Consider the following 24,045-nt stretch of genomic DNA (forward strand, 5'->3'; position numbering starts at 1 on the left):
TAATTCCACGTGGGATTTATTCGCTGAAGTGATCCCAAACGCCATATTACAACATGGACCTTTTACCTCCCTTTTTTGAAAATGGTATTTTGGTTAATCCCATATTGCGAGAAAATGGAATATTATTTTCAAGAGTGTTACCAGACGCACCGTTACTGTTAGTGTTGCCAAAACTCTTGCAAAGTGTAGATGGTTGTTGGCACACAGACGACTTATGGAGTGTTGTTATCCCGCCCCCATCGGTTCTATTATCATTACAAGTCGTCGTTGTTGACGGCACTGTACTGGTCTGTGTACGCGAGTCGGTCCGTCGAAAAGTGTACGCGCACAAACACATACATGGCCGCCATACACGCCATATACACGCCGAGGACGACAATCCACTTTTTGGACACGGCGGCTTCGTTTTCGTCGATTTCGTGCTGCGCGCCGGCCTTGACTTGAAGCACGCCGTTCTCGTTCATGCTGAGGGTCACCGCATGTTGGAATTCGCCTGCTTTGCCCAGCTTATGACGTGGCAGCGTGAAATTGAAGTACGTTAAATACACATTGTCGCGGGCCACGGGGTGGTCGCCTTCAAAGACCTACACAAACAACACATATTCATTATCAACGGTCCATGTAAACATCATATCCAGCTCCTTTCAGGACATAAACAACAAGACGAACGTACTTCGACCGTGATGCCTTTCTGATGGTCTTCGTACGTGTCAAAGGACTTGGTCACGGAGATTGGAATTCGCGAGTTTTTCGGAATGAGCACTTCCATGCGCCCGTCCGCCATTTCGATCCCAATGCTCAATGGAATCACATCCATCATGAGCACATCCTGTAGTATATTGTCGGACAACTAGACACGCCAAGTTGGAAATCGTCTACCTGAAACACGCGCTTGTCCACGCCACTCAAAATGGCCGCTTGGATTGCCGCACCAGACGCCACAACTTCGTCCGCATTCACAGACGTACACAGTACCTAAGACCATATCGACGGTACAACCGAGACCTCTTAGCAAAGGACATCAAAAGACAACTTTTTTACTTTGCCATCAAACAAATCCGACAATTTGGTGCGAAGGGCCGGGATGCGGGTCGACCCACCGACCTAACCAAAAATATATTAGCCAACATAATTCTCCCTTGAAAGAACTACAATACGTACCAACACCACTTCGTCAATATCTTGGGGGGTCAAACCAATGCTCGCCAAGACGTCGCGTGTAATGTCTACACATCTACATACATAGCGTTAGCACAAGTAGTGACAAGACAAATATCCTATATTTCTAATATCCTATATTTCTTACCTTGTCAAGAGCGGGGCACACAAACTCTCGAGCTTTGCTCGCGATAGCTTCATCTTGTGCGCTTTAATGCCGCCAACGTCCTTGAGGTATATAGACACATCCTTTTGTGTGGACAGCGTAACTTTGGCATGTTCTGCGGCTTGCTGGAGTTGGATGATGGCGGTCCGAGTCAGCGGAAGCGGCAACGGTTTGCCGCCATTCTGCTCTTGAGATATCGAGTCCAGCATGAAGTCGACCAGCAAGTGGTTGATGTCTTCGCCGCCCAAGTGGGTATCGCCCCTGTGCTCCAAGAGAGTTGGCAATTTAATTCACTTTGTGTACGCGTTATGTCGTACCCCACTCCATCGACGGCGAATGTGCCGCTGTCAATGGATAAGATGGACACGTCCAAGGTCCCGCCGCCGAAATCGAAAATCGCCACGCGCTTTTTCCCCTACTGAAGTCGTCAATGATGATATGCCAATGTAGATGAGTGCTGCTTTGCGTACTGCAATGAACAGGCCGTACGCCATGGCCGCCGCCGTGGGCTCGTTCAGCAACCGAATGCCTTGGAACCCTGCCATGGTGGCTGCTTTGAGAGTGGATTGGCGCTGCGACTCGTTAAAGTAGGCTGGCACGGTCAACACGCAGTTGAACACTTGATGGCCCAGCTTATCCTCGGCCGTGTCCTTGATGTACTTCAACAGAATCGCCGACACTTCGCTGGGCGTCGCGATGCTCTCTTTCGACGGAAGATCAATAGCCACGTGGCCGTCGGCGTCGCAAAGGGTGTACGACAGGTACTTCTGTTCGTCAGCCATCTCGGCCAACGTCTTGCCCATCAACCGCTTGGCACTTCGGATGGTCACTGTGTCTGGTTCGTACTTTTGCTCATGCTCCACGGCATCAAACCCAACGAATGGATTGCCCTGAGAAGGAAAGCTTACGACGGATGGAACGGTCTTGTGCTTGCCGTCCGTGGCGGTGTGGTTGATGATCTTGGCGTGATTTGCACCCTCCTTCCAATAGCCCACGCCTACAGCACACGTGATGCCTTCATGACTGAAGGCAAGATGGATGTACACGAGTTGGTTGTGCCCAGATCAATGCCAATGCACACGGTGCCATTCTCAAACTCGTCCGCGCGTTGGCCCCAGCTCTCGTACGTGTCGTCCATTTTCTGCTCGAGGAACCAAAATGCTTCCCATAGGTTTTGGTGTCACTATTGTAACCAATCCAGCTTCACAATGTTTGTTCATGAACCAATCACGGGTCGAAGCGTAGTGCCATGTCACTACCGATTCAATATTGATGGATGAGTCAAACACTGCAAATTCAGAGTTTACTGTTTGGAGACGCGTTCTGCATTCGTATACATCTGGATATCATGTATTTTATATCGTTTCCCGCAATACTTCCTTTTTATCACAGCATGTAACACCAGCAGCGTTGACCTTGTGATATTGGACAAGTTCCTAAACCTCTCTAGTACTTGTAATGACTCCACTACTAATACAAATTGGTCATTCTTCAGCGTGGTCCATAGTAAATATATATCATTATCAAATGCTTCACGATGCTACTCCAACTCGAACAAGGGGCCCGCAGGTTTGGGGGCAATGAATTGTTTCGGGGTCAACTTCATGAGCCACGCATACACAAACCCGACGACCACCACAGTGGGCACCAACACGACGGGGGTGATGGTCGACTCCAACGCAAACGTGCTGTACACCAAGTACCCGCATACGGCAACGGGGAGGATGCTGATCGCGACCAAGAGCGTCATGCCTCCGGGCACGCGGTACGGCCGGAGCACGTCTGGCTGCGTCACGCGCAGCTTGATAGCAGACGCAATGAGCAGAATTTGACTCATGCTGGACAAGACATTTGCCATGAGCAGCACTTCGGAGAAGTCCAAGCCCATCAGGACGACGATGATCGCGCCGGACAGCGCCACCGACACGTACGGGACGTCGGATTTCTTGCTGCGCCTGGAAAACACCGTCGGCGCCAAGCCCGCTTCGGCCATCCCCGTGAGCTGGAACGACACCCAGAACATCTCGCTGCTGTACATCCCCCACGTGCTCGCCATGGTGGCGACGGTGATGAGCGCGAGCAGGGCGTTGCCGCCGACCGCAAAGCCGAGGTCGCTGAAGCTGATCTCGGTCCATGTATGCCACAACGGTTCGTTGAACACGGTACCGGCCACAAGGGGGATCAAGTACGTGAGTTCGACGAACACGATCGTGATGGCGAGCGCCGTGGGGTACGTTTTGCTGGGGTTGGCGACTTCGCCGGCGAACGTCGACACACTGGCGAAGCCGTTGAAGCTCCAGAAGATGGTGCCCATGAGCACGTCCCATTGCACCGCGAGGCCGCCGGTGCTGATGTAGTCGGCCGTCGAGTTGGACAGCTCCGTGTCGGCGTAGCGAAACTGCCCGAGCGCGCCCCAGTCGTCGGCCGTGGCAAAACCCCATATGGAAAAGATCAAAAACGGCAACGTCACGACCGCGGTCAACACGACCATTCCCCGCCCGACCAATTGAACCCCGAACATATTAGGAAGGGCAAACACCAGCGCGAACGCCCCCTTGAGAAACCACGTGCCCACGGTGTTGTCGGCCAGCTCCGGGATGTACTTGCTGAGGCACGTGACCGCCAATGACGGATACAGCGCGTTGTCGATAGCCCCAGACAGCCATGCCCAGAACCCCTCCTGAAACCCCCAGAACGGCCCGAACGCGTGAAATACCCACAGTGTGTACCCGCCTACAGTAATAGTAGATCCGCCACATTTAGCGTCGATGGAATGGAAAAGTGGTAGTGCATACCGTTTTCAGGATACATGGTGCACAGCTCGGCCAAAATGAGCGATATGGGAATGCACCACGCAAACGGAAAGATGGCCAGCGCAATGAGCCCGAGAGCGGGGCCACCGGCTCCAAAAACGCCTTCCGACCCCATCGCACCACCGCAAACGCTGAAGAAGCAAAGCGCCACCACTTGGGCAGTGGTCAACACGCGGCGAGTCTGTCCAAGCGCCACGTCCGACGCGTCAGAGTAGCCTTTTTCACTAGAGACAACGCAGTGAGGATGATGGTGGCAGTGCTTTAGGTCATCTCACAAGGCGGCCGGCGGCTGGTGGCCTGTGACTGGCGATGCAATCGGGGACTGCATGATGAAGCTGGGTGCGGTCGACCGATGAAATTGGTCAATGGTAGACAAAAGGCTGCTGCTACATGGATCATCCTACTGTAGCATTCACGAAATTCACTTTGGGTTCGAAATTCCTGGGTTTTGCTGGTTGTTGAGCTGATATTTACCATACAAAACCCTACATGTGTTCTTATACTAGTATTCAATGCGAGGATGGGCGATTTTGCACGTGAATATTCCACATAACCTCGAAAAACAGTGGAGTATTCATCACTATTGGCGAAATGTATGTCTACCTGTAACGTTATCACAGGTTGCACTTTTGGATCGAACTCTTGGCACTGCAACGAGTACCGGTAGCACAATCAAGGGGTCACAGGTGTACTCGTTCAGGGCTCACCCCACAATCCGTTGCAGCAGCCCGATGACTCACCATCCCAGTAAAAAAGTGATGTGACTAGCAATCGAAATCGCACATATTTGGGTAAGCCACATGGCAACCACACGATCCCGTGCGAAGAAGAAGTACTGTAGTGTGGCAGCATCCTTCTCCACCAGTCATTCACTGGAATATGTGGGATTCTGTGTAGACGTCAGTGTAACACCACCACCAAAGATCCTTCCATCTTATATCATGAATACAATGTAGCACTGTAGTACTGTACTTACTTGGTCAGAACTTGGTGAAATCTCGATCCTGAAAGAGATGTTTCACTGTGAACTCGTCGAAGGCCGTTGAAGCACGCGTGCTAATACATGTAGCAACGTTCAGCCCCCAGCAGCGGCACGTGTGTAGCACCTCAATTCTAGAATCGACCTTGGTTCTAACAGGTTTGGGGATACTATTAGTACAGTAATTGAGATGTTTAGCAAGCTACTGTACTCATCTCTATTGTACTGTAAATACACTACTAACGTTAGTACAATACTATTAATAGTTAAGTAGTCTGTTCCTTCAGCGACCAGAATCAAATCGAACTGCTATGGCCAGCGAAACCACATCGTGTGGCCAAAAGCCACGAATATAACAACTCCGTTTTAACTCTCTGATTTGATTCCAATTTACGCTAGCCGCTGCGACTCCTCCGCGGTGGCATCCTTCGAGTTCCCGAATTCCTTGGAGGGTACGTTTAGCGCATACGCGCACGCTCCACCAGCCACGAGCACCACTGGCACTACAAAATTCGACGCAGACGTACCAGGCGAGTTCAAAATATCCTCCAGCGGACTGTAGATCAAATAGGACGCCACACACAACGGCAGGACAGTCAGCGCGATCAACACATGTATGGAGCCTGGGACTCGGTATGGCCGATGGACGTGAGGCATGGATACGCGGAGCTTGACGGCGGCGGCAAGGAGAAGCACTTGGTACATTGCAGAGATGACATTCGCTGTCGTCATGACGTCATCCAGGTCAAACTGAATGAGCAGCAGCACGAGGCTGTGGGACACGGCCACAGACACGTACGGAACGTCCGAGGCGGCGGCGCGGGCAGCAAAGATCGACGGCGCTAGGCCAGACTCGGCCATGCCCGTGAGCTGAAATGACACGCAGAACATTTCGCTGGTGAATTGGCCCCAGTTGCTCGCGAGGGTAGCGATGGTCATGAGACTTAGGAGTCCGTTGCCACCAAGGGAATGGGCGAGGTCGCTAAAGCTGATCTCTGTCCACGACCACCAAGGGGGGCGATTGAACACGGCTCCGGCGGACAGCGGCACCAAGTAGGACAGTTCCAGGGCTAGCAATGTGAGGAGCAGGGCTCGGGGGTACGCCTTTCCTGGGTCGGCGACCTCTCCCGCAAACGTCGACACGTTTGCAAACCCGTTGCAGTTCCAAAACACTGTCGTTAGCAGCAACTTCCACTGAATGGCGATCTCTTGACCAGATGACTCGACGAAAGCAGTGGCATTCCATGGCGTGTCTGCGTGGCGGACCTGAGTGAGGACGGTCCAGTCCGACGCAGCGTTCGAAAACCCAGCCATCGAAAACACGACAAACGGAAGCGTCACCACCATCGACAACAACATCATCCCTCGACCGACGAGTTGAATGCCCAACAAGTTGGGCAATGCAAACAACGATGCCATCGCTGCTTTGGCCATCCACGTTTCGGTGGCGCTAAGCGCATCCAGTTCAGGAATGAACTTACTGACGCATGTCACCGCCAACGAAGGATACAGCGCCGCGTCGATCACCCCCGACAGCCAAAACCATAGCCCCTCTTGAAAGGCCCAGAACGGTCCAAACGCATGGTGCACCCACACTGTGAATCCACCTTTACATAGTCCACAAAGAAATTTGAATAACGCAAACCACCGAGAACAAGACAATTGTGTACCGTTCTCTGGGAACGCGGTACTCAATTCAGCCGTGACAAGGGCCATGGGGATGCACCACGCAAAGGGGAAAAGGCACAGGGCGACGAGCCCCACTGCCGGCCCCCCAGCAGCGAACACAGGCTCCGAGCCAATGGGTCCACCACTAACGTTGAAGAAACAAAGAGCAGCGACGGCATACACTGTCATCACGCGTCGATGGACGGCAATGGAATGGCTGCCGCCGTTCGTCGGCAATGTCGACTTGGGGTCTCTACGTACGACTCATAAGGACTGACAAGCATCACTGGACATGCATAGCAGCGTTGTACGATGAGATTAAAGCTGCATGGCACGACTGCGTCGGTGTAGAGTTCTCTCTATACATCCCCTGGACTGAATGGGCAGCGGTGGTGCACAACGTCCAGTAGCCGTTTCAGTTTTAGCACAACTTGAACGCCTGTATTGCGCCGTACATTCATTGGATATACGGCGCAAAAACACATCCATTGGATGTGTTTTTGTACTGACGTTAATACAACGACCGTACGCGAGAAGGTACTTTAAAACTGTATGTACGGTTCACATGTACGGAACGTTCGCAATGTACGAAAGGTCGCTGCATGTTGTATTTTGACACATTCATGTGAGTACTATACCAGTAGTACAGTCAGTACCAGCAACTACTTGAAGTACCCCCTAAGTAACTTACTGTACATCGTTGCTGAGTTGCGTCTTAGCTGAGTGTAAATTGTTGCATTTAATATGAGTTTCATGTCGCGGTCAGCAAAACAACGACTACTTGAGTGCTTGCGATTTGGTTGCGGATTTCAGCTGGGTGCCAACAACTTCCATAGCAGCGCCTTTACGTTGTGCGACCAGACCTATCATTTCACACGGATATTACTCCTAGAACACATTGGAAAGATAGGAATGACACCATACCGTGAAACGTCAACTGAGGGGGTCGAATGATGCCCACCACGGGAGGGGGAGGGGGCGACACGCCTCGCATTGTTTTCGTCCGATGATGTGGCGACTTGGGGGGGCTGCCGCGTGGGGTCACTTTCAACGACTGTCGAGATTTCCAAGTTGGGTTTTGAAGAGGTGGTGCGGGTGGGGGCTGAAAATGCAAGTTTGAAGGCAGGTTGGCGTCGAATTGGTGCAGCTATCGATACACCATGTGAATGCCCCAAATACGATTTGAATCGACCGAACGTGGATATCACAGCGGGGCACGTCCATGGCTATTTTCCCTCCAGGTTTTTCTTTGTATCGCTGGGCCGTTTGCACTGCTCGTAGCTACAACACAATGTTATACTTCGATACAATAGTCATATATTGAAGTAGTACATAAGACTATAATGTGAATGGCATCGACGAACCGTACCTGCACGATGGCTTTTGCGTCCAACGTCGAGTCCGCCGTCGCGATATTCTTGGACTTGACAAGAGTTTTGACATCGATCTCGGGACCCTAGCCCTCGTGTGACTCCAAAACAAGGATCTCATTGAACACACCGTGGTGGGATGGACAGCATGTTGACTGGCTACACTCCCCTTCGCTAAGAGCTCGTGCTGCTGCGAGCGCAGGGCCCCCCTTGCGATCTCGCCTTGTGCATCCACATTAAAATACCTACACGATCGACACATCAAAAGATGGTTTATCCCATGATGGCCCCACTCGTGTGCACGTTCAACGTATTGTTGAACGTAGCGCTGCAAGCCGGGGGATTGCAAGATCTCGCGAATGGACGGGCGGTCATCAGGTCTGCGACACACCCACCAACACTTCAAAGCCTGTTGTTTCTTGTACAAAATGCAATGTCACCTCAACGACAGCATCGATGAGACCAAGCGAGCCAACTAGCGCGCAATGTCAATCAAATGAACGACCAAAATATTGGCATGTATTATCAGCTCAATGTACCGACGGACGAGATGACAGCGGAAGTGGATCGAACACGCCAGAGGTAATGCGCGTCACGAGCGCAGGGTACGAGCTCGCTTTGAACGGACACCTTCCCGTGAGAAGTTCGTACAGAATGCACCCAAGGGCCCACACATCGGCCTTGAAATGGTACGGCTACGTGAATCACACCATCGGCATCAAGTCCACGGCCGGTTCGAGTTATGGGTAAACAACTAGATCGCAGGAGAATGATCCAACATACCTGCCCTTCGAATATCTCAGGACACATGTACGCTGGAGACCCAACTAGTGTTTGCGCGAATCCATTGGACAAGTCCAGACACTTGGAAATACCAAAGTCGCCGACGACGACCCGGCCATTCTCAAACACAAACACGTTTTTAGGCTTTAAATCGCGGTGCAACACGTGGCAGCCGTGCATGTGGTGCAACGCCAAGGCAATCTAATTGACATGCCCATAACATTCATCATCCCCGCACGAGATGTAGACACACCTGAACAAACAGCGGCAGCGCCACGGACTGGTCAATGTCATGCTGGTGGTTGTAAAGCCATGCTGCTAAGTCACTTCCGTCGCAATACTCCATTTCGATGGCCAGCAAAGTGCCCTTTCGATCCAAGAAGGCGCTGTGGTACGCAATGATGTTGGGGTGCACGAGCCGTTCGCACACGTGCACTTCATTCCAACACGCTGCCCTGCAGGTACGTTACGTATTCACGACATGCATGATAACAACGTGTACTTTTGTTCTGTGGTGAGATGGCCCAGCTCGATATGCTTGACACAGACGATTTCGTTGTCTCGTTTTCGGTTGCATACGAAAAGCTACGTCAGGGCAATTTCATGATGGCTATCGAATGCAGCCATATTTGCAGGGGACGTACGTCGCCGTATGTACCGCTGCCAAGCTGTCGAACTTCCTCGTAGTCGGACAAGCTGCCGATGGTTGACAGGACTGACCGCATTGACGACATAGCCCAAATAGAACAGGCGTTACGCAAATCAATCCAACACTAAGTGAAAACGACTCGAAGGATAATGGACCAGCGGTCACCACGCATCTGGTCTGAGTAGTAGCTAGCAGCCTCAGACTCTACGATGTTAACTAGCCTTGCGTGGCATGGTTGTCGTCGTTGGCTTTTACATGTTGAAGCTGTCGCTCACTTGTGTGTCAAATCTCAAGTATACAAACAATGCAGTTGAACAGGCTTCTTAAATAGTGATTCTAGTACTGACATCCAACTCATTGAATACAATGATCAAGTATACAGAAGATACATGTGAGGCTGTCGGGTGATAATTCCACTAATCCAACACTATTCACAAGCCCAAAGAACCAATCGACCGCTCCAGCGTCGCGGCATGCTGCTCGCACACATGTAGTGCAAGCTCTACGCGTCTCTTGCGACGAAGAAGTCATCATGAAGTGTTATAACTTTCCATTGTTTACTCGTAGTGAACTGTAAACACACTTCAAGGCTTGGTACAGTACTACAGTAATGGATGCAGAAGTTGATATACTGATTTAAGGTAATCCAATGTGAATGTCCCAGCAAGGTTTGTCCCACCAACGGATATTCCATATACCGATTCCACTCTGTCGATAGACCAAGGTCGACGATCCCGCCTGCCACGACGGACGCAAAGGACGCCGCCGCCAACCACAATCACTACCGTCGCACTTCGTTCCTCCGAGATGTCCTCCACATGCCTCCGTAGCTCATCCGCAAGTGTTTGCATCCTGCGAGACATCCACGCAGACGTGGTGGACGTAGACGACGTGTCCTATTCACCAGCGTATGTCGTATTGATTCGACCAAACGTTGGTCCCTTTGCTCACTCCCTCGGCACGTTGCCGTCGCACACCGTCGCCAAGACGTACTCGGAGTGGCGGCGCTTGTACCAAACGTTGCTTCGCGTGTCGGATGGCCAGCACCGCGCCGCGTGTACTTGTGTACAAGGATCGTGCCCGTTCTGGACCATGCACCCCATCGTGCAATGCATTCCATTTCCGAAGAAGGACTTTTTCCGTCGTCGGCACTCGCCAGTGCTCTTGCAAACCCGCAAACGTGCGCTGTCGTACTTCGTCACCACCGTGCTCTCGAAACTGCAGATCTACCGCCCCGACCTGTTTGACAGTTCCCGAACGTATTCGACAGCATCCAGTGCACGTCCTCCTTCCAGCAATTGCACCTTCCTCCGAGCGTTGGAGACCTTCCTGGGCCTCGACGACGACACGATTCGGCGCCAGTTTGTCAACGTAACCCACAAAAGCCGCCTCAAACTCACACTCCAGGGGTGGCACCTGGACCGTCAGAGTTTGTGCTCTGTGACCACCACCACCGCCTAACTTGTGGTTCTATTTATGCTTTCTTCTTGTGGAGTCCTTGTTCATGTAAGCTTGGAGCTGCTTGTTGCATTGTACTTGAGAGTACGACGGTAGAGTCGGCTCATCACAAGCGATGGATACATCCACTACTCTTGCGGTGGAGTGGCCTCTCATTAGATTGCTCCCTCACGAGTGCACCGACTATATGGGACTCGCTCTTGATCTTCATATCAATGGCGGCAGTGGGCGGCGCGACAGTCTATGAACAGTACAGTCGTGATGCACAGTAGGGGATATGGGGATTGTTTAGTGATGTACTAGTCGTAAGCGGGGGCAATGAAGGGGACGTTTATCCCAATGGCACTAGCAACCGTTTTTAGTGAACCTGTGATGATGTAGCTAACAATAATGCCAATGCGATTTGGGATTCTTAGCTACACTAGTCACATCATCACAGGTGAACACTACCCCTGTCCCATGTTGTCCACTATATACTCCACATTATGTAACGCTAGCAACTCTCTATTGAGAGCCGATATGTAGGTCCAAATGATCGCGTCGTAGGGTTGTTGTCCGCTTCGTAAACCCTGCGACAACGTGATGAAGCATAGTTTATCTATCCGTTGTTCCCCTGTGTGGTCGAACGCAGGGGGGTCGAAGACGAATCCAAGTCTATTTCCACAGTAGTGCGTGCATATGTGACGCCGTCGCCTGTGGTTGTGTGTCTATTATAGCAACGCGCGCAGGAAGATGGTCTCCTTGATCTTTTTGAGTTCGCGCGTGATGAGTTTGGCGTGGAAGGGCTCGACTTCGAGGATGATGTAGCTGTGCTGCGAGTTCGATTGAAGGAACTGCGCGCTCACGTTGATGCCATAGTCCGACAGGACGGCGTGGATCTTGCTCAGCACTCCCGGGACGTTGTGATGCATGTGCAAAATGCGAATGTTGCCCGACACCGGTACGCCCAAGTCGACTTCGGGGATGTTGGTCGCGGTCGTGCTCGTGCCTTCGTTTAGAAACCGCACCTACACATCAAGATCGTCACGCATTGTGTTTTGTATGTCTACAGTCAAATAACTAGAGACATGGGCGGCTATCTATGGATAATATATACATATTGGTACCAATTTCGAAGCGACTTCAACGGCAATGTTGCCTTGGGCTTCCTCTGTGCTGCCGCCAATGTGCGGGGTTAAGATCACATTTGGCAGGCCTTGCAACGGCGTCGAGAACGATTCGCCGTTCTTGGCTGGCTCAACTGGAAACACGTCCACTGCCGCCTAGCGCACCTCATCATATGAGCCCATTCCACCAAACACCATATAGAGACACTACGTATGTACCCCGCTGAGATGACCCGACTTGAGCGCATCCGCCAAAGCATGCAAGTCCACGACCGTGCCTCGGGCGTTGTTGATGACGAAGCTCCCAGGCTTCATCAACTGAATCGTGTCGGCATTGATCATGTTCTTCGTGTCGCTTGTGGCCGGTACGTGCAGCGTCACGCCGTCCGCGACCTGGAGCAGTTCTTGCAGCGAGTCCAGTTGCGTGGCATTCCCCAGGGGCAGACATTTGAGCGGGTCGTAAAATACCACTTTCATGCCGAGCAGCTCGGCCAGCACGGACACCTGCGACCCAATGCGACCATACCTACACCGTTGGAATGAAACCCGTCAGTCGAGCCCGATGTTAAAGTGCAATGTCGTACGAACCCAATGATCCCAAGGGTCGTGCCGCGCACTTCGTGCGCGCCCGTAGCAGACTTCTTCCATAGACCTGTGTGGAGGTCCGTGGACCGCTCAAACAGTTTGCGCTGCAGCGCGATGATTTCGCACAACGTCTTCTCTGCGACACTGCGCGTGTTGGAGAACGGAGCGTTGAACACGGGCACACCGTACTTCGCCGCACCTGCGAGGTCGACTTGGTTGGTGCCAATGCAAAAGCACCCGACCGCCCACAACCGGTGGTTGTGCCACCCGATGGATTCAAAGAACGATCGATCTAGCTGCGTCTTGGATCTAATCCCAAGGATGTTGGCGTCCCCGGCGACATCGATGAGCTCTTGGCCCGACAGCGCGCCCTTGTACGTTTCGATCGTGTACCCTTCGTTTTCAAAGATCTCAATCGCCCGCGGATGGATATTCTCCAGCAGCACGACCTTGACCTTTTTCAGAGGAAAGCTCGTGGGCCGGTCCAGGTAGGAGGAGAAGAACGCGACATGCGTCTTGGAAAGCAGCGACGGGTGGCGGCGCACGGTGCGATGCAAGCAGCTCATAGGGGGGATGTATCGACGGAAGTTCACAACTGATTGTTCAACACTACAGAAGCGAATGCACCACAAGAAAATATCTTGCGGATGACGTTCAAACAAGTACGGGGTCGTCAACATGTTAGTATGCGGGAAACTCTACTTGAAACGAAACGTGCGAAATAATACTCTGATATTAACGGAATATTTGTATATCGGGATGGAGTAATGACTTGTGGTTTTGGCATATTGGAGCCATATATCCGATATTTGAGTCAAATACCTTCAATGTGGACATTTGACTGCTAAAGTGCGATCGGACTTGAAGCAGCGTCCAAGTGAGAAAAATGATGTGCATACAGTATTTGTCACTAAAATGGGCCAAATTCTGTGGTATGTATACGTATAGAATAATGTGTGGTGTGAAATCGGGATGTGGAAAGTTTCAATGGATGTGAACCATCATTTGAAACTTTACATGTTGAGTTTGCACTTGGGACTCAGAGTGCACATGTACGGCGGAATTAGTATCAGAAGAACGAATAATAGCTCGAATAATAGCTCGCACCTCAAAGGTCATTTTTTTGCTTTTGAGTACAACGAACATACCGGTACTGTTAACAGTTCTAAGTTACCGGTAGAGTTTGTTTAGTCGCTGTGGTCGCGAGACTAAGGATAACGTTAACAATATGATCATCAATAAGCCCTCAAGTACCGGTAACGTTAACCCTTTATTATTGCTGAATGGAACCTTCGTTCGTGGAAGTGCAAAGAGGTTGCCAACCGTCTCAAAATAGGTTCAACCGACACAAGCGGTTGTGTGAATATCTAAAAACGCTCGGGAGCAGCGGTGAGAACTCACTTAGAAACACCTCGAAGGTGCCGTACATCGATTATGCTTGCAGTGGGGCGTCAACACGAACAAATTATCACCAAGCGCGAATCCAGCAATAGTGGCGATGGGGGCGACGAAGTGATTTCGGCACACAGCGACCACAGACTTCGCGACGACGATCACAGCGACGTCGAATGCAAAGGCTGCCGCTCGCTGTTGACCGAAAATCAGGTTCATCACTACCCCCCCCATCCTCCATCGAGCTCTAATGGTGTTTTAGTTGCTTCGGGAACTGCTCCTTCGTACGTCCCCCGACGCCCAGCAAATTATCCACGCGTTCGACAAGCGGCTAGACAACCAGCGCCAACGCCTTGAGGTGGTGGGGGGACTGAAGATCAAAAGCCCAGTCAATTCGAGCCATACGATCAAAGTGAAACCCACGGGGGCGCTGTCACAGCCCATCACGCCCGACGTGTTCCGCAAACTATCACATTCAGCCGCGCTGGAGCTGGCCAAGGTCCACCCGTCGTACAAAGAGCTGTATGACCTCGCGGCCAACCCGAACGGGAGTTTGTTCGAGCGCGTATTGAGCTCCGATGCGTTCACGGAAGAGCAAAAGCGGAAGCAAGTGCAGTTGGCCCTCCTTCGCCAAAAGGAGCTCAATGACTTGGACACGCAGCCGCGGATCGCTGTCAAGTCTCCCAAAGCTAGAGAGGGGTCGCATATTTCCACGTCCCCTCGACATGGCGCGTCATCCCCTCAACACGCCACGTCACCGCGCAACTCGCTCGACTCGCCTGGCGACAATTACTTCAAATTGCACAACAATGTTGCCCTTCATAAGAATTGACACGAATACAAACGATAATTGAAAATCCCACAATAAGTTGAAATCAGCTAGACTATTTGGACTTGACCGCAGCGCAAGCTCATGCACTATGTAGTGAGTTCAATTTAATGTTGATGGAAGCCTGCATCGATAGTATATCTAGCTACAACATTGGTTTGGCAACTTCACCTTACCAACCAAACAACTCAAGGCAAGATTATTTTACCCGTCATCCTGGCATGCCGCAAGCGTGGTAGACGGTACACCATAATCATCATAACTTGGACAGGTAAATTAAGGGGGCTTTAAATCCCGCATGTCAAACTATTGCGTGACTGTTGGCACTGGTAGGTGGGCGTAGTTCCCACGGCGAGAGGGCGGCAGGGGGCAGATGCAGCAATGCAGTTTTGTTGGTGGCCAAGACTTGTTTGCTCGCACATACCATGTGCACTCGTAGGCCGCACACGACGAGGAACGAAAGGCATCCGAAGAAGGCCGAGACGACCATGAGGGCGACAACGATGCGATCGTCTTGAAGCATCTTGGATTGTTACCACTCGCTTGGCCGCAAGTTGAGCCGCAGGCTAAATATGGAAACCAAACATCGAGGGAAAATCGACCGCGGTTTCTTCTAATTTCGAATAACGGACTCCACAATATGATGTTCCAAATGAGAACAGTCCCAGAATTGATGACGATGGACACATGCACCGAAGGGGCTTCGTCGAAGAAAGGAGTTCATTCTTTGGTGCTTGGGGTCGGCATCGGACGGGACGTGGGGGCACATTGAAAGGGCAGGGGGCGACCGATTTGCTGAGTTTGTAGTCGATATACCTGTAGTATGTCAACACTGCGTATGGCAACCCCATGAGGGACCACTACACTAGCAATCCCGCGATGATGAAGGTGTTGTTTTTCATTGTCCTCCACCATCGACCCCCCCGAGTCGAAATGACGCCTACTCTCGTGGCAACGATGGCGGCATTGAGCCGTTCATTTGTCGAAGATGTCGTCTGGCAAAGAGAGGCACAACGACTAACAATTTACACTGTATGAATCAAGAATTGTACACATTCCACTGTGAGTTTTAGATAACGTTACCACAAACTTTGACGACCCACAGGATTCCACTTGCTACGAAGGGGACATACCGGTATCGTCACAACATGCGCGTGAAAGAAATTCGAGTCCCAAAGGATACATAATTCTAGTGTCGACCGATCCTGTCTTTGCCTAGCCAGGGGCAAAGTGGTGGAGAATTACCGTGTGTTGGCAGAGGAATCGGATTTATTCATAATATATATCACAGAATGGTAATATGGACCCACGCAAACGACAGACTGCACTAATCATTAAGATGTACTGGCGCTACTACATGGAATCCCCGTGGTTGGTTGAAATTTCGTGTTATGCTGGAACGCTACTACTTCGATCGCTGCTGCTAGTAGTCTTGACACTAGTCACGAGGGTGAGCAATTGTTTTTGCTGTTCCACAAGGATTTGCACGAGTTGCCTCTCCAGGCCTTTCATCTCGTCTTCCTTTTGCTTGTGCAGGCTTTGCAGTTCCTGCTGTTTGGTCTCAATCGTCCGCACCTAGAGCAATAAAAATGTGTGAAAGATATACATGGCAACGCATTGAACATGCTATCGTACCCTCGTTCGCTTGGTTTCAATGCCCTCCAGCATGGCTTCCATTTCCTGGTGCATTCGACGTTTGCGAGCCACTTGGGCCTGGTTCACATGTCCATCCTTCATCAGCTGAATAGCGCCAATTTCTTCTTCAAGAGACCCTAACTCAGCCAGAGCCTTTTGAACTTCATCTTCGCCCTCAGATTTCGTCTTGACGACTTCGGCAATTTGGGCCTGTAGGACGCTGAGCTCGCTGGTCACGACGTTGCTCGCGCTTCGGTGAGCCACCAGTTGGTCTCGCTTGTAATTCACCAGCGTGTCGTACACGTTGCCATACACCTACCGAATGTCGTCAATTTCTTGACGTCACATCCAACCTACTTGTTCGAGTTTGCCGCTGGCAGCCTGTGCATTATCTAATCGTTCGTTCATGGCTTTTGTGGTGGCCTCCAGTTTTTGTTGCCATTCCGCCACTTGGGTTCGCTTCTCCAAGTCTTTCTACAATACGGGTCAGTCAACACTACTCCTATTTCAATGCTTAGCGACGTATTTCCATACTGAGTCGACTTCGTCTTCCAAATGCTGCAGCTTTCGCATGCCAGAATGCACCAACATGACATGACGAAACACATGCTGCTTCTTGACCGTGGCCAACTCCTCTTGGAGGTCAAACGATGCGTCTTCGGCCTCTTCCAAGGCTTGCTGTACACTTGTCAGCTCTTGCTCTGTCGACTATAGGTGCTGTATCAGAAGACAGGCACCATATATACCAAAACAACGAGTATCCCCCACCTCCTTTTGCTTTTTCAACTGCAGCATTGCCGATTCCACCTTTTCGATCAACTTTTCACTCTCTTCTTGTACCAATGCCATCTGTTCTTCATGTTGTTTGGCTGCGGATTCGGCACAGGCGTGGATTTCTGCTTGTAACTGCACTTGGGCCTCATTTCGTTGGACCTCCAGCTCCTACTTATTGTCAGCCAATCATGTAGTGCAAGTCACTTCAATCCATCTTACCGCATCCAGTTTCATAGCCCATTGGTCGTTGACGGCTTGCACAGCAATCTCCTTCTCCCGTCGAAGCGCCATCTCACTGTCGTGAGTTTGCTGTGCAAATTGTCCTCGCAATGTCGACTGCACTTTGGCCAATTCAGCCGCCTTGGCCTCTTCCCACTGCTTTAAAGCCACGTGATGCTGCTCCACACTGGTTTGCAACACCCGTGCTTCCACCTAATCACCACACTCGCTCGTATCAAAGGTTCATGGGCATACTAATAAGTACCTCGTTGCAGGCTTGCTGCAAGGCTTCTTCGAGGGCTACTTTTTGCGCTAGCAGCTTTTCCCGCCACTCATCCTCCACAGCTTTTGCTGTCGTTCGCTCGACTGCGTCGCGAGTAGACGCCACTGCTTCGTCCAGCGCCTCTTGCGCAGTTTTCTTGTGTGCCGCGATCGCGTTGTCGCAAGCTTGTTGCAACTGCGCTGTCTTGGTTGCCAGCGCCAGCTGAAACTTTTCCTCGCACACTTTCAGCGCTTCCTTGGAATCGCACTCCAACAAAGCCATCTGCATTGCCGTGGGTTGAATATATATAATGATTATCATTAAGATATTTGAAAACAACAACATTTTCACACACATACCTCTTCCTTTTGAGCCGCTTTGATGAGCAGTGCAGCTCGCTGCCACTCGGCTTCGCGGTCGGCAACTCCTTTATCGTACGCCACCTTTTTTTCCACTTCAAGTCGTGCGTTCGTGTCTGCATCATGTGTACACTTGGTTAGCGTGGACAGTGTCGAAAGCAAAAATGATTCGAACCTGCCAATGCCCGCTGCCACTTGGCCGTCGTGGTCATTACTGCCGTTCCCTTTTGCTCGAGCATATCGCGACGACAGGATTCGACTTCTGCGGCCACTTTGCCCTCCAGCACTTGTCGTAGCTCTTGAAGGGCAGCTGCATGCGCCGTCCGCTCCTACGAAGACTCATGGCCATCGAACTTGTATTTTCAACTGGTCACTTACATCGCCCAGGCGTGTGGTCCAATGTTGGGCTACATCGGCCACTTCTTGCGCGTGTTGCGACGTCAGTACGTACATGGCTTCACGGTGCGAAGCAGCTAGCTCATTGCTTTGAGTTTGCACATGCTGTCGACATTGCGCGACCCAGACACTGTCGCGCTCGTTTGCAATCATGTGTTGGCGCTCCGTAGCTTGACAAAGTCTGTCACGGAGTTCAGCTCCCGCCTTCGCCGCAACGTCCGCCAGCTCGTCCGCATGCCTGTCTTGAACCTGTCGCATGTTCGCTTGGGCTTCGTTGCGCATGCGTTGGAGTTCGCTTAGGTTCGCCACCTCCATGTCGCGCATGGTTTGAGTCAACTCGTTTGTGCTGTCGGTGCGCAGCTGTCTCTCGCGCTGTTCCGACGCACGTTGGGCGTCTGCAAGTGCGGCTTCGGACCGCAAGTCGTTAGCGTGGGCGGCTTCTTGCAGTAACTGGATAGTGTGTGCATGTTGCGCTTCTAATCGATCGATTTCGTCGCCGTGTTGGGCTGTCATTACCCGAACGGCATCGTCGTGCTCTGTTCGCAGCTGACTCTCCATCATGCTACACGATACAAATGTGCTTTGAGGTGTGAACAATATCTTGCCAATAACAAACCTCACGGCATCGACGCGTTGCTGCTCCAAATGGGTCCGTATATTAGCCAGAGCGACAGTGTGAAGTTCATTCAATTCTGCCATTGCCGCGGTCTTGTCGGCTTGACTTTTTGTGTTTAAGTCACTGCACGTAGCCTCAAGACGTTGATACCATACGGCCTCTCGCGTTTTGAGGGTGTCGGCCATCTTGACGCCCTGTTGGTGCAAGGTACGTAACGTCTGGCAGTGTACGACCCATTGCCACCACTGACGCTGCAGTCGCAGGGATTCCCGTGTCGATGTCGAGCTCGCGACACGAAGCAATGCCAGTGCCCGCGCGTGATGCCTGGCCTGGACAATACTCGCTTGTTCCAGCCGTCCAACCGTTGCATGGGACTACCATATCATAGTTGTTGTAAATACTCTCCAGTTGAATCTAGGATTTACCGTGGCGAGTTGTGCCAAGGCTGCCTGTATCTCGGTTTGCAAAGCTGCGATCGCTTGAGCTTTGTCGGCTTCGACTTGGATCAACGACGATTTGATCGAGGCCACGGACTTTGTTTGGCGGTCGCTGGCCACTCGGCCCCGTTCGCGCTCTTTAACCAGTTCTTCTTTCGCGGTAATAAGCATGGCTTTCATGTGTGTCAAGTCTGCTCGACACGACTCGAGCGCCGTCTATTCCCATATTTGATGAGAATACATATGGATACATGGAGTCGAGAATGAAAGTACTTGGTCGCTGTGGCCTTGTTCCCGAGTCTTGAACAGAGCCAGCTTGGTTTCGTTTAGCTGGTGCTTGGTACTGGTCAGTTCCCCGTGCACTACCAGCGCGCTCTCCTCGGTTTTGGCCAGTTGCCCTTGCAGCGCCGCCTCGCGTTCCTTGGTCGCGAGTTTCAAGGCGGCGACTTCTTGTTTCCATTCCGTTTGAACGGTCAATAATTGAGCTTGCAGGTCTTTGCACTTGGCTTCCGCCTCTTCCTTGGACCGACATTCGCCATCCATCTACCCACTGAATGAGACTGCCAATTGTATATGGACTCGAACAACGCACTTGGTTTTTCAGGTACTGCCGCTCATGTGTTAGGCGCCGCAAAGTTGCTTCGAGGTTGGCGCGGGCCGCATCGTCCATGGAGCTCTTGGTGCCGTTCACGCTTTCTTGCAGCTCTTCGTTCTGGAGCTCCAATTCAGCTATCCGAGTGTGCAGCCGGACCCCTTCCAGGGCTAACTTTTCCGTCGTCAGCTTGGCGTTGTCTTCTTTATTGCGCGCTGTGGACAAGTCGCCCACCAAATCCGTCACGTTGGCTTGCAATTGCACGAGTTTGCCCTACGCAATATATGTCGTCAACGCCACTTTGGCATTTCTTTGCGTTCACGTTACTTGCAACGAAGCGTTTTGTGAATTGACCATCTCAAGCTCTTGACGATGGCGTTCTTCGACCCGCTCGAGCATCTTGCGATGGCTAATCGCAATATTGGTCACATTATTCCACCGAAAACACCAGTGAGATTCGCGTGGTGACAGCCTTTGGTTACCTTTCATCGGCGTCGGCCAGTAGTTTTTTCCGGTCCTTCTTGAGCGCGTCAATGTTGACAGTTAACGTGGCCACGTTCGACCCAAGCTCTTCTTTGCATCGGATTTCGGACGCTAGTTGGGCTTTGAGGTAGTCAATCTTGTGCTGCAGTTTTTCCACCGACGAGTCCGACGGTGTCGCCGCCTTGGCTTCGCTTGATGTAACTGTCTGAAGTTTCTTCTCCAGGTTCGCCATTTGCTCTTCCAATTCAATCTTTTGATGTTGGACGTCGTGTAAGGTCGCCTTGACCTGCTTGGTTTGGCTTTGGGCCACTTGGAGCTGGTTCTGACACGCAAACAATTGCGTTTTCAGCTCCTCCATTGCATCCACCCCTATGTTTGAGCTCTTTATAGCATGTTGCCATGATATAGATATGGTTACCTTGGCGCATCGAAATACGCAGCGCTTCGGTTTCCATTTTGTGGCGATCGTAGACCCGGGCGAGGTCTTGTTGGTGCTGCGCTTGCACTTTGTACGCGTCTTGCTCATGCTCTCGCTGTTCGTTGTCCAGTTGTGCTGAGAGCTGTTCAATCGTTTCGATCAAACTCAGCTGATCACCACCACCACCATTTTTGTTTGACGCTTTTTCAGGTGCGACTCCATTTCCTCTACAAGAGATTCCATTTCAGCCGTTCATTCATCTAAGGACAGGGGGGAGTGTGTTACGAGGTGGCCAATCTTTCGAGCAATTGCTGGTTAAATTTATGTTCGGCATCGACCAGTTGCCGTCGAAGCAACTCATCTTTCTCCGCGACAGCATCGGCAAACTCTTTTTGCATGCTCGCCATGCGCTTTCCTACTTGTTTCGACTGCTTCTCCAGAACACTGTTGGACTCCAACGCAGTGCTGAGCTCTTGCTGCCATCGTCGCGAGTCTGTGGCCATTCTACCGTAAACAATATTTTGAAACCAAAGTCTTGATTCAAAGCTACGTACTGGCTGTCCAATTGCTGTAGTTTGTCCCGCAAGGCCTGGTTTTCCTGCATCAACGACCGATTCGCGTGATCCATTTGATTCCACTCGTGTTCGAATTGCGCTAATACGGGCTGGTTGTTGTTGTTGCTGGCTTCGCTTTTGTCCCTTTTCGAGGGAGCTTTCTTGGTGCTCCTACGTTGCGATGGCTTGGCTATGATTGCTGGGAGCGGCATCGAGCTGTCGTCCTCAGCTTCCGGAGGCAACGAATGACGCAGCTGAGTTTGTGGAGTGGAGTGCTTTGCCAATTCGGCGAGAAACTCTGCTTCGTGTTGTTGGTCTTGAACGAGGTCTAAGCTTGGGGCTGCTGGAGACGTATCTTGGGGGGGCACGCCCATGAACCGCATCAACTCGTCTAGAGTACACTAGGATGACTCACATGTCATTAAGGGATTGTCAATAAAATACCAGAGGGTTTAAAATTGTTGTTGGGGCCAAGTAAGGGCGGCCCGCCTTTGAATTTGGTCTTCTTCGCGATGGCTTTGCTATTCTTCTTGGTTGATGAGGGCCGTTGTTGTTCTCCTCCCACCACGTCGTGATGCCGGTCATCGTCGAGGGTGTCAAGGTTTAGGTGTTGGAATTGCGTCTCGCGCAACGCTTGGATGTGAGTGTACGTGCGATTGCAGTTCGGACACACGTGCACTAGTTTGTAAAAGTTGCCCGGGTTTGTTCGACCCAATTCCGACCGTTGGCTCGAGTCCACGGCAGCCCACTCCGTTGCCAAGTCGTCACTTGGGCGCACTTGCATGTATTTCATTCCCATGCGACCCAGGAGGATGTGGTGGTTGCCGAGTTTGAAACGCTCGCGGGTATCGTCCAACAAGGCTGGCGAGGGGGGAGACAGAGGGAACAGTCTATCCACGTTCCCATTGTTAGGTCGAATGGAATATACAGATATTTGATGTTACCCTGGCAAGGCATTGACCGGGACGGCACAGAAGTCGCCCCGGCATTTTGGTCCACCGTCGGTGGTCAGCTTTAAAGTTGGCAGCGACTGCGTCTGCTGCAGCATTTGCTGTGACATGCTGTCGTCAGACCCCACTTCACTATGGATAGCGGTGTTTGGAATATGCACGAGCCACAGGGCGTGTTCGTCGTCGACGACAAACTCTGCCGTAAGTTTGGCCACGACAATCTAGTAACCATGCCCTTTGTGAAAAACTTGGGATTATACTCCACAAAAGCAACGTACATGAGCGGTGGCTTGGAGGAACTGAACGATTTCCAGCGTGGCATGCTCAACTTCTTTGCGCAATCGTGGGGACACGACTGTGTTGTCGATAGAATCGCTAGAGTCTTGAAGGATGGCTGATACAACGCATTGACCGTCCTTGAATGTCGCCACAAGAGTCAGCGGGGGGTCCCCTTGGGGAACGACGAAGCTTTGCAAACCGAGCATGCACGGGGGCTTGGCCCCTCCTCGAGGTGACCCCAAAGCACTGATGATGTCGTCAAATTGGGCGGCATTCACTAGTTTGCGGTTTCCATTGCGATAGAGGCAGTGTGCGACAAACTTTTGAGGGTTGCGTGGGTGCACACTAAGACGAAGGAACCGGTCGCGAATGCTCTCTAGGGCCAAATGGTCATCCTTCTTTTTGGAAATGACGCCGTGTTTCGACGCAAACAGCCACCGCGACGGCCGGTTCGTTTGGGGGTCAAAGAAAACCGTGTCAACCATGCGTACATTGCACTTGACATCTTCACGCCATAGTGCATGTTGCGTCCACACCCAGCCCCGAAGTACCGTCGGCGGGGGCGATTGTTTGGCCATCGACTACTTTCCACCGAGTAAACACTGAGTTTTGAAATACATGTAACTGCCAACAATATTGAGTAACCGGCGAGCTCGTCAAACAATAAAGTGTGATGATACCCCAATTTTTCGTAACGTTAACATTGGACTCGGGGATGAAGGAGTACAACGCAACGGCACGCCACAGCTGGGGCACTATGGCGAGGATGTTTGTATGGAGGTTGTCGTGGTTGGCGAGAGGGGCGTTGGGCAATCGAGTTGATACTGCTTTCGTCGATGGTTATGGCTCAATTGATAAGGCACCACACACTGTCGTTAACAATTTCTGCAATCCCAACTTTCCTAGTTTAACGGCAGCGGTTACTAGTGTTTGTTCACTGTGGTTTACCGTAGTACTGTACAGGGAATTCCCCACACCAAGTTCAAAACGTTGCCATTACGTGTTGTACCTAATCAAGGCAAATTTGGCGCAAGCTGCGCACTAATTTATGATTTTTGCGTCTTGCTCATTCGCTATACACTTTAACACCTGTACAGTTCCAATTAACTGTAAGG

At 51.5% G+C, this 24,045-nt stretch overlaps 9 protein-coding genes across 12 annotated transcripts; 1 reads left to right on the plus strand and 8 right to left on the minus strand.

Annotated features, from left to right (window-relative positions):
• Positions 1 to 195: 195 nt before the first annotated feature.
• H257_01680 (hypothetical protein) lies at positions 196 to 2,468 on the minus strand. The gene is made up of 9 exons (XM_009824997.1): positions 2,369 to 2,468; positions 1,795 to 2,321; positions 1,642 to 1,739; positions 1,307 to 1,585; positions 1,162 to 1,234; positions 1,042 to 1,104; positions 880 to 975; positions 674 to 829; positions 196 to 584 (listed from the first exon to the last, which is right to left on the minus strand). The coding sequence occupies exons 1-9, from the start codon at positions 2,460 to 2,462 to the stop codon at positions 255 to 257; spliced, it is 1,716 nt and encodes a 571-aa protein (XP_009823299.1). The 5' UTR covers positions 2,463 to 2,468; the 3' UTR covers positions 196 to 254.
• A 348-nt stretch (positions 2,469 to 2,816) lies between these two features.
• H257_01681 (hypothetical protein) lies at positions 2,817 to 4,560 on the minus strand. Its single transcript, XM_009824998.1, has 3 exons — positions 4,413 to 4,560; positions 4,120 to 4,361; positions 2,817 to 4,057 (listed from the first exon to the last, which is right to left on the minus strand). The coding sequence occupies exons 1-3, from the start codon at positions 4,463 to 4,465 to the stop codon at positions 2,865 to 2,867; spliced, it is 1,488 nt and encodes a 495-aa protein (XP_009823300.1). The 5' UTR covers positions 4,466 to 4,560; the 3' UTR covers positions 2,817 to 2,864.
• Positions 4,561 to 5,476: 916 nt separating this feature from the next.
• Positions 5,477 to 7,269, minus strand: H257_01682. Of its 2 annotated transcripts, XM_009824999.1 has the most exons (3): positions 7,096 to 7,269; positions 6,787 to 7,037; positions 5,477 to 6,723 (listed from the first exon to the last, which is right to left on the minus strand). In XM_009824999.1, the coding sequence occupies exons 1-3, from the start codon at positions 7,149 to 7,151 to the stop codon at positions 5,507 to 5,509; spliced, it is 1,524 nt and encodes a 507-aa protein (XP_009823301.1). In that variant the 5' UTR covers positions 7,152 to 7,269; the 3' UTR covers positions 5,477 to 5,506. The 2 variants fall into 2 exon arrangements, with proteins under 2 accessions (XP_009823301.1, XP_009823302.1); XM_009825000.1 differs by having other exon boundaries at positions 6,787 to 7,269.
• Positions 7,270 to 7,496: 227 nt separating this feature from the next.
• Positions 7,497 to 9,689, minus strand: H257_01683. 2 transcript variants are annotated; one of them, XM_009825001.1, is made up of 12 exons: positions 9,582 to 9,689; positions 9,440 to 9,522; positions 9,191 to 9,392; positions 8,938 to 9,138; positions 8,694 to 8,849; positions 8,595 to 8,629; positions 8,448 to 8,534; positions 8,285 to 8,399; positions 8,154 to 8,240; positions 7,982 to 8,065; positions 7,709 to 7,931; positions 7,497 to 7,647 (listed from the first exon to the last, which is right to left on the minus strand). In XM_009825001.1, exons 1-12 carry the CDS (start codon positions 9,669 to 9,671, stop codon positions 7,562 to 7,564), a joined length of 1,449 nt encoding a protein of 482 aa, XP_009823303.1. In that variant the 5' UTR covers positions 9,672 to 9,689; the 3' UTR covers positions 7,497 to 7,561. The 2 variants fall into 2 exon arrangements, with proteins under 2 accessions (XP_009823303.1, XP_009823304.1); XM_009825002.1 differs by having other exon boundaries at positions 7,709 to 8,065.
• Positions 9,690 to 10,289: 600 nt separating this feature from the next.
• H257_01684 (hypothetical protein) lies at positions 10,290 to 11,076 on the minus strand. The gene has a single exon (XM_009825003.1). It carries the CDS (start codon positions 10,704 to 10,706, stop codon positions 10,368 to 10,370), a length of 339 nt encoding a protein of 112 aa, XP_009823305.1. The 5' UTR covers positions 10,707 to 11,076; the 3' UTR covers positions 10,290 to 10,367.
• A 434-nt stretch (positions 11,077 to 11,510) lies between these two features.
• H257_01685 lies at positions 11,511 to 13,363 on the minus strand. 2 transcript variants are annotated; one of them, XM_009825004.1, is made up of 4 exons: positions 12,739 to 13,363; positions 12,370 to 12,676; positions 12,151 to 12,306; positions 11,511 to 12,051 (listed from the first exon to the last, which is right to left on the minus strand). In XM_009825004.1, the coding sequence occupies exons 1-4, from the start codon at positions 13,299 to 13,301 to the stop codon at positions 11,755 to 11,757; spliced, it is 1,323 nt and encodes a 440-aa protein (XP_009823306.1). In that variant the 5' UTR covers positions 13,302 to 13,363; the 3' UTR covers positions 11,511 to 11,754. The 2 variants fall into 2 exon arrangements, with proteins under 2 accessions (XP_009823306.1, XP_009823307.1); XM_009825005.1 differs by lacking the exon at positions 11,511 to 12,051 and having other exon boundaries at positions 12,053 to 12,306.
• A 714-nt stretch (positions 13,364 to 14,077) lies between these two features.
• Positions 14,078 to 15,007, plus strand: H257_01686 (hypothetical protein). Its single transcript, XM_009825006.1, has 2 exons — positions 14,078 to 14,340; positions 14,390 to 15,007. The coding sequence occupies exons 1-2, from the start codon at positions 14,170 to 14,172 to the stop codon at positions 14,957 to 14,959; spliced, it is 741 nt and encodes a 246-aa protein (XP_009823308.1). The 5' UTR covers positions 14,078 to 14,169; the 3' UTR covers positions 14,960 to 15,007.
• Positions 15,008 to 15,136: 129 nt separating this feature from the next.
• Positions 15,137 to 15,547, minus strand: H257_01687 (hypothetical protein). Its single transcript, XM_009825007.1, has one exon. The coding sequence runs from the start codon at positions 15,477 to 15,479 to the stop codon at positions 15,258 to 15,260; it is 222 nt and encodes a 73-aa protein (XP_009823309.1). The 5' UTR covers positions 15,480 to 15,547; the 3' UTR covers positions 15,137 to 15,257.
• A 718-nt stretch (positions 15,548 to 16,265) lies between these two features.
• Positions 16,266 to 23,543, minus strand: H257_01688 (hypothetical protein). The gene is made up of 22 exons (XM_009825008.1): positions 22,930 to 23,543; positions 22,646 to 22,872; positions 22,146 to 22,591; positions 21,702 to 22,092; positions 21,433 to 21,651; positions 21,148 to 21,374; positions 20,729 to 21,098; positions 20,574 to 20,655; positions 20,247 to 20,519; positions 19,928 to 20,197; positions 19,643 to 19,870; positions 19,218 to 19,591; positions 18,584 to 19,163; positions 18,381 to 18,534; positions 18,206 to 18,321; positions 17,850 to 18,128; positions 17,585 to 17,797; positions 17,360 to 17,533; positions 17,126 to 17,299; positions 16,949 to 17,065; positions 16,592 to 16,906; positions 16,266 to 16,531 (listed from the first exon to the last, which is right to left on the minus strand). Exons 1-22 carry the CDS (start codon positions 23,506 to 23,508, stop codon positions 16,346 to 16,348), a joined length of 5,994 nt encoding a protein of 1,997 aa, XP_009823310.1. The 5' UTR covers positions 23,509 to 23,543; the 3' UTR covers positions 16,266 to 16,345.
• Between the last annotated feature and the right edge of the window lie 502 nt (positions 23,544 to 24,045).

The sequence above is a fragment of the Aphanomyces astaci genome, assembly GCF_000520075.1.
Source record: "Aphanomyces astaci strain APO3 unplaced genomic scaffold supercont1.3, whole genome shotgun sequence".
Classification (NCBI taxonomy): Eukaryota; Oomycota; class Saprolegniomycetes; order Saprolegniales; family Verrucalvaceae; genus Aphanomyces; species Aphanomyces astaci.

Excerpts from the sequence above, each read along its gene's own strand:
- H257_01683 (XM_009825001.1), bottom strand. The coding sequence starts at position 9,671 with ATGTCGTCAATGCGGTCAGTCCTGTCAACCATCGGCAGCTTGTCCGAC. Across the intron at positions 8,400-8,447 it reads TACGTTGAACGTGCACACGA|GTATTTTAATGTGGATGCAC; the intron begins GTGGGGCCATCA and ends TCGATCGTGTAG. Across the intron at positions 8,066-8,153 it reads ACGCAAAAGCCATCGTGCAG|CTACGAGCAGTGCAAACGGC; the intron begins GTACGGTTCGTC and ends ATTGTGTTGTAG.
- H257_01686 (XM_009825006.1), top strand. The coding sequence starts at position 14,170 with ATGCTTGCAGTGGGGCGTCAACACGAACAAATTATCACCAAGCGCGAA. Across the intron at positions 14,341-14,389 it reads CGCTGTTGACCGAAAATCAG|TTGCTTCGGGAACTGCTCCT; the intron begins GTTCATCACTAC and ends ATGGTGTTTTAG.
- H257_01684 (XM_009825003.1), bottom strand. The coding sequence starts at position 10,706 with ATGGAATGCATTGCACGATGGGGTGCATGGTCCAGAACGGGCACGATC.
- H257_01682 (XM_009824999.1), bottom strand. The coding sequence starts at position 7,151 with ATGTATAGAGAGAACTCTACACCGACGCAGTCGTGCCATGCAGCTTTA. Across the intron at positions 7,038-7,095 it reads CATGCAGCTTTAATCTCATC|AGACCCCAAGTCGACATTGC; the intron begins GTACAACGCTGC and ends AGTCGTACGTAG. Across the intron at positions 6,724-6,786 it reads TACCGCGTTCCCAGAGAACG|GTGGATTCACAGTGTGGGTG; the intron begins GTACACAATTGT and ends GACTATGTAAAG.
- H257_01688 (XM_009825008.1), bottom strand. The coding sequence starts at position 23,508 with ATGGCCAAACAATCGCCCCCGCCGACGGTACTTCGGGGCTGGGTGTGG. Across the intron at positions 20,198-20,246 it reads GGCAGTACCTGAAAAACCAA|ATGGATGGCGAATGTCGGTC; the intron begins GTGCGTTGTTCG and ends TTCAGTGGGTAG. Across the intron at positions 17,066-17,125 it reads TGGAAGACGAAGTCGACTCA|AAAGACTTGGAGAAGCGAAC; the intron begins GTATGGAAATAC and ends CCCGTATTGTAG.
- H257_01681 (XM_009824998.1), bottom strand. The coding sequence starts at position 4,465 with ATGCAGTCCCCGATTGCATCGCCAGTCACAGGCCACCAGCCGCCGGCC. Across the intron at positions 4,362-4,412 it reads CACCAGCCGCCGGCCGCCTT|TGAAAAAGGCTACTCTGACG; the intron begins GTGAGATGACCT and ends CGTTGTCTCTAG. Across the intron at positions 4,058-4,119 it reads CACCATGTATCCTGAAAACG|GCGGGTACACACTGTGGGTA; the intron begins GTATGCACTACC and ends CTATTACTGTAG.
- H257_01680 (XM_009824997.1), bottom strand. The coding sequence starts at position 2,462 with ATGGACGACACGTACGAGAGCTGGGGCCAACGCGCGGACGAGTTTGAG. Across the intron at positions 2,322-2,368 it reads TCTGGGCACAACCAACTCGT|GCGTGGGCTATTGGAAGGAG; the intron begins GTACATCCATCT and ends CGTGTGCTGTAG. Across the intron at positions 1,740-1,794 it reads CGTACGGCCTGTTCATTGCA|GGGAAAAAGCGCGTGGCGAT; the intron begins GTACGCAAAGCA and ends CGACTTCAGTAG.
- H257_01687 (XM_009825007.1), bottom strand. The coding sequence starts at position 15,479 with ATGCTTCAAGACGATCGCATCGTTGTCGCCCTCATGGTCGTCTCGGCC.
- H257_01685 (XM_009825004.1), bottom strand. The coding sequence starts at position 13,301 with ATGAGCTGCTTGCATCGCACCGTGCGCCGCCACCCGTCGCTGCTTTCC. Across the intron at positions 12,677-12,738 it reads ACGACCCTTGGGATCATTGG|GTATGGTCGCATTGGGTCGC; the intron begins GTTCGTACGACA and ends CCAACGGTGTAG. Across the intron at positions 12,307-12,369 it reads AGTCGGGTCATCTCAGCGGG|GCGGCAGTGGACGTGTTTCC; the intron begins GTACATACGTAG and ends GAGGTGCGCTAG.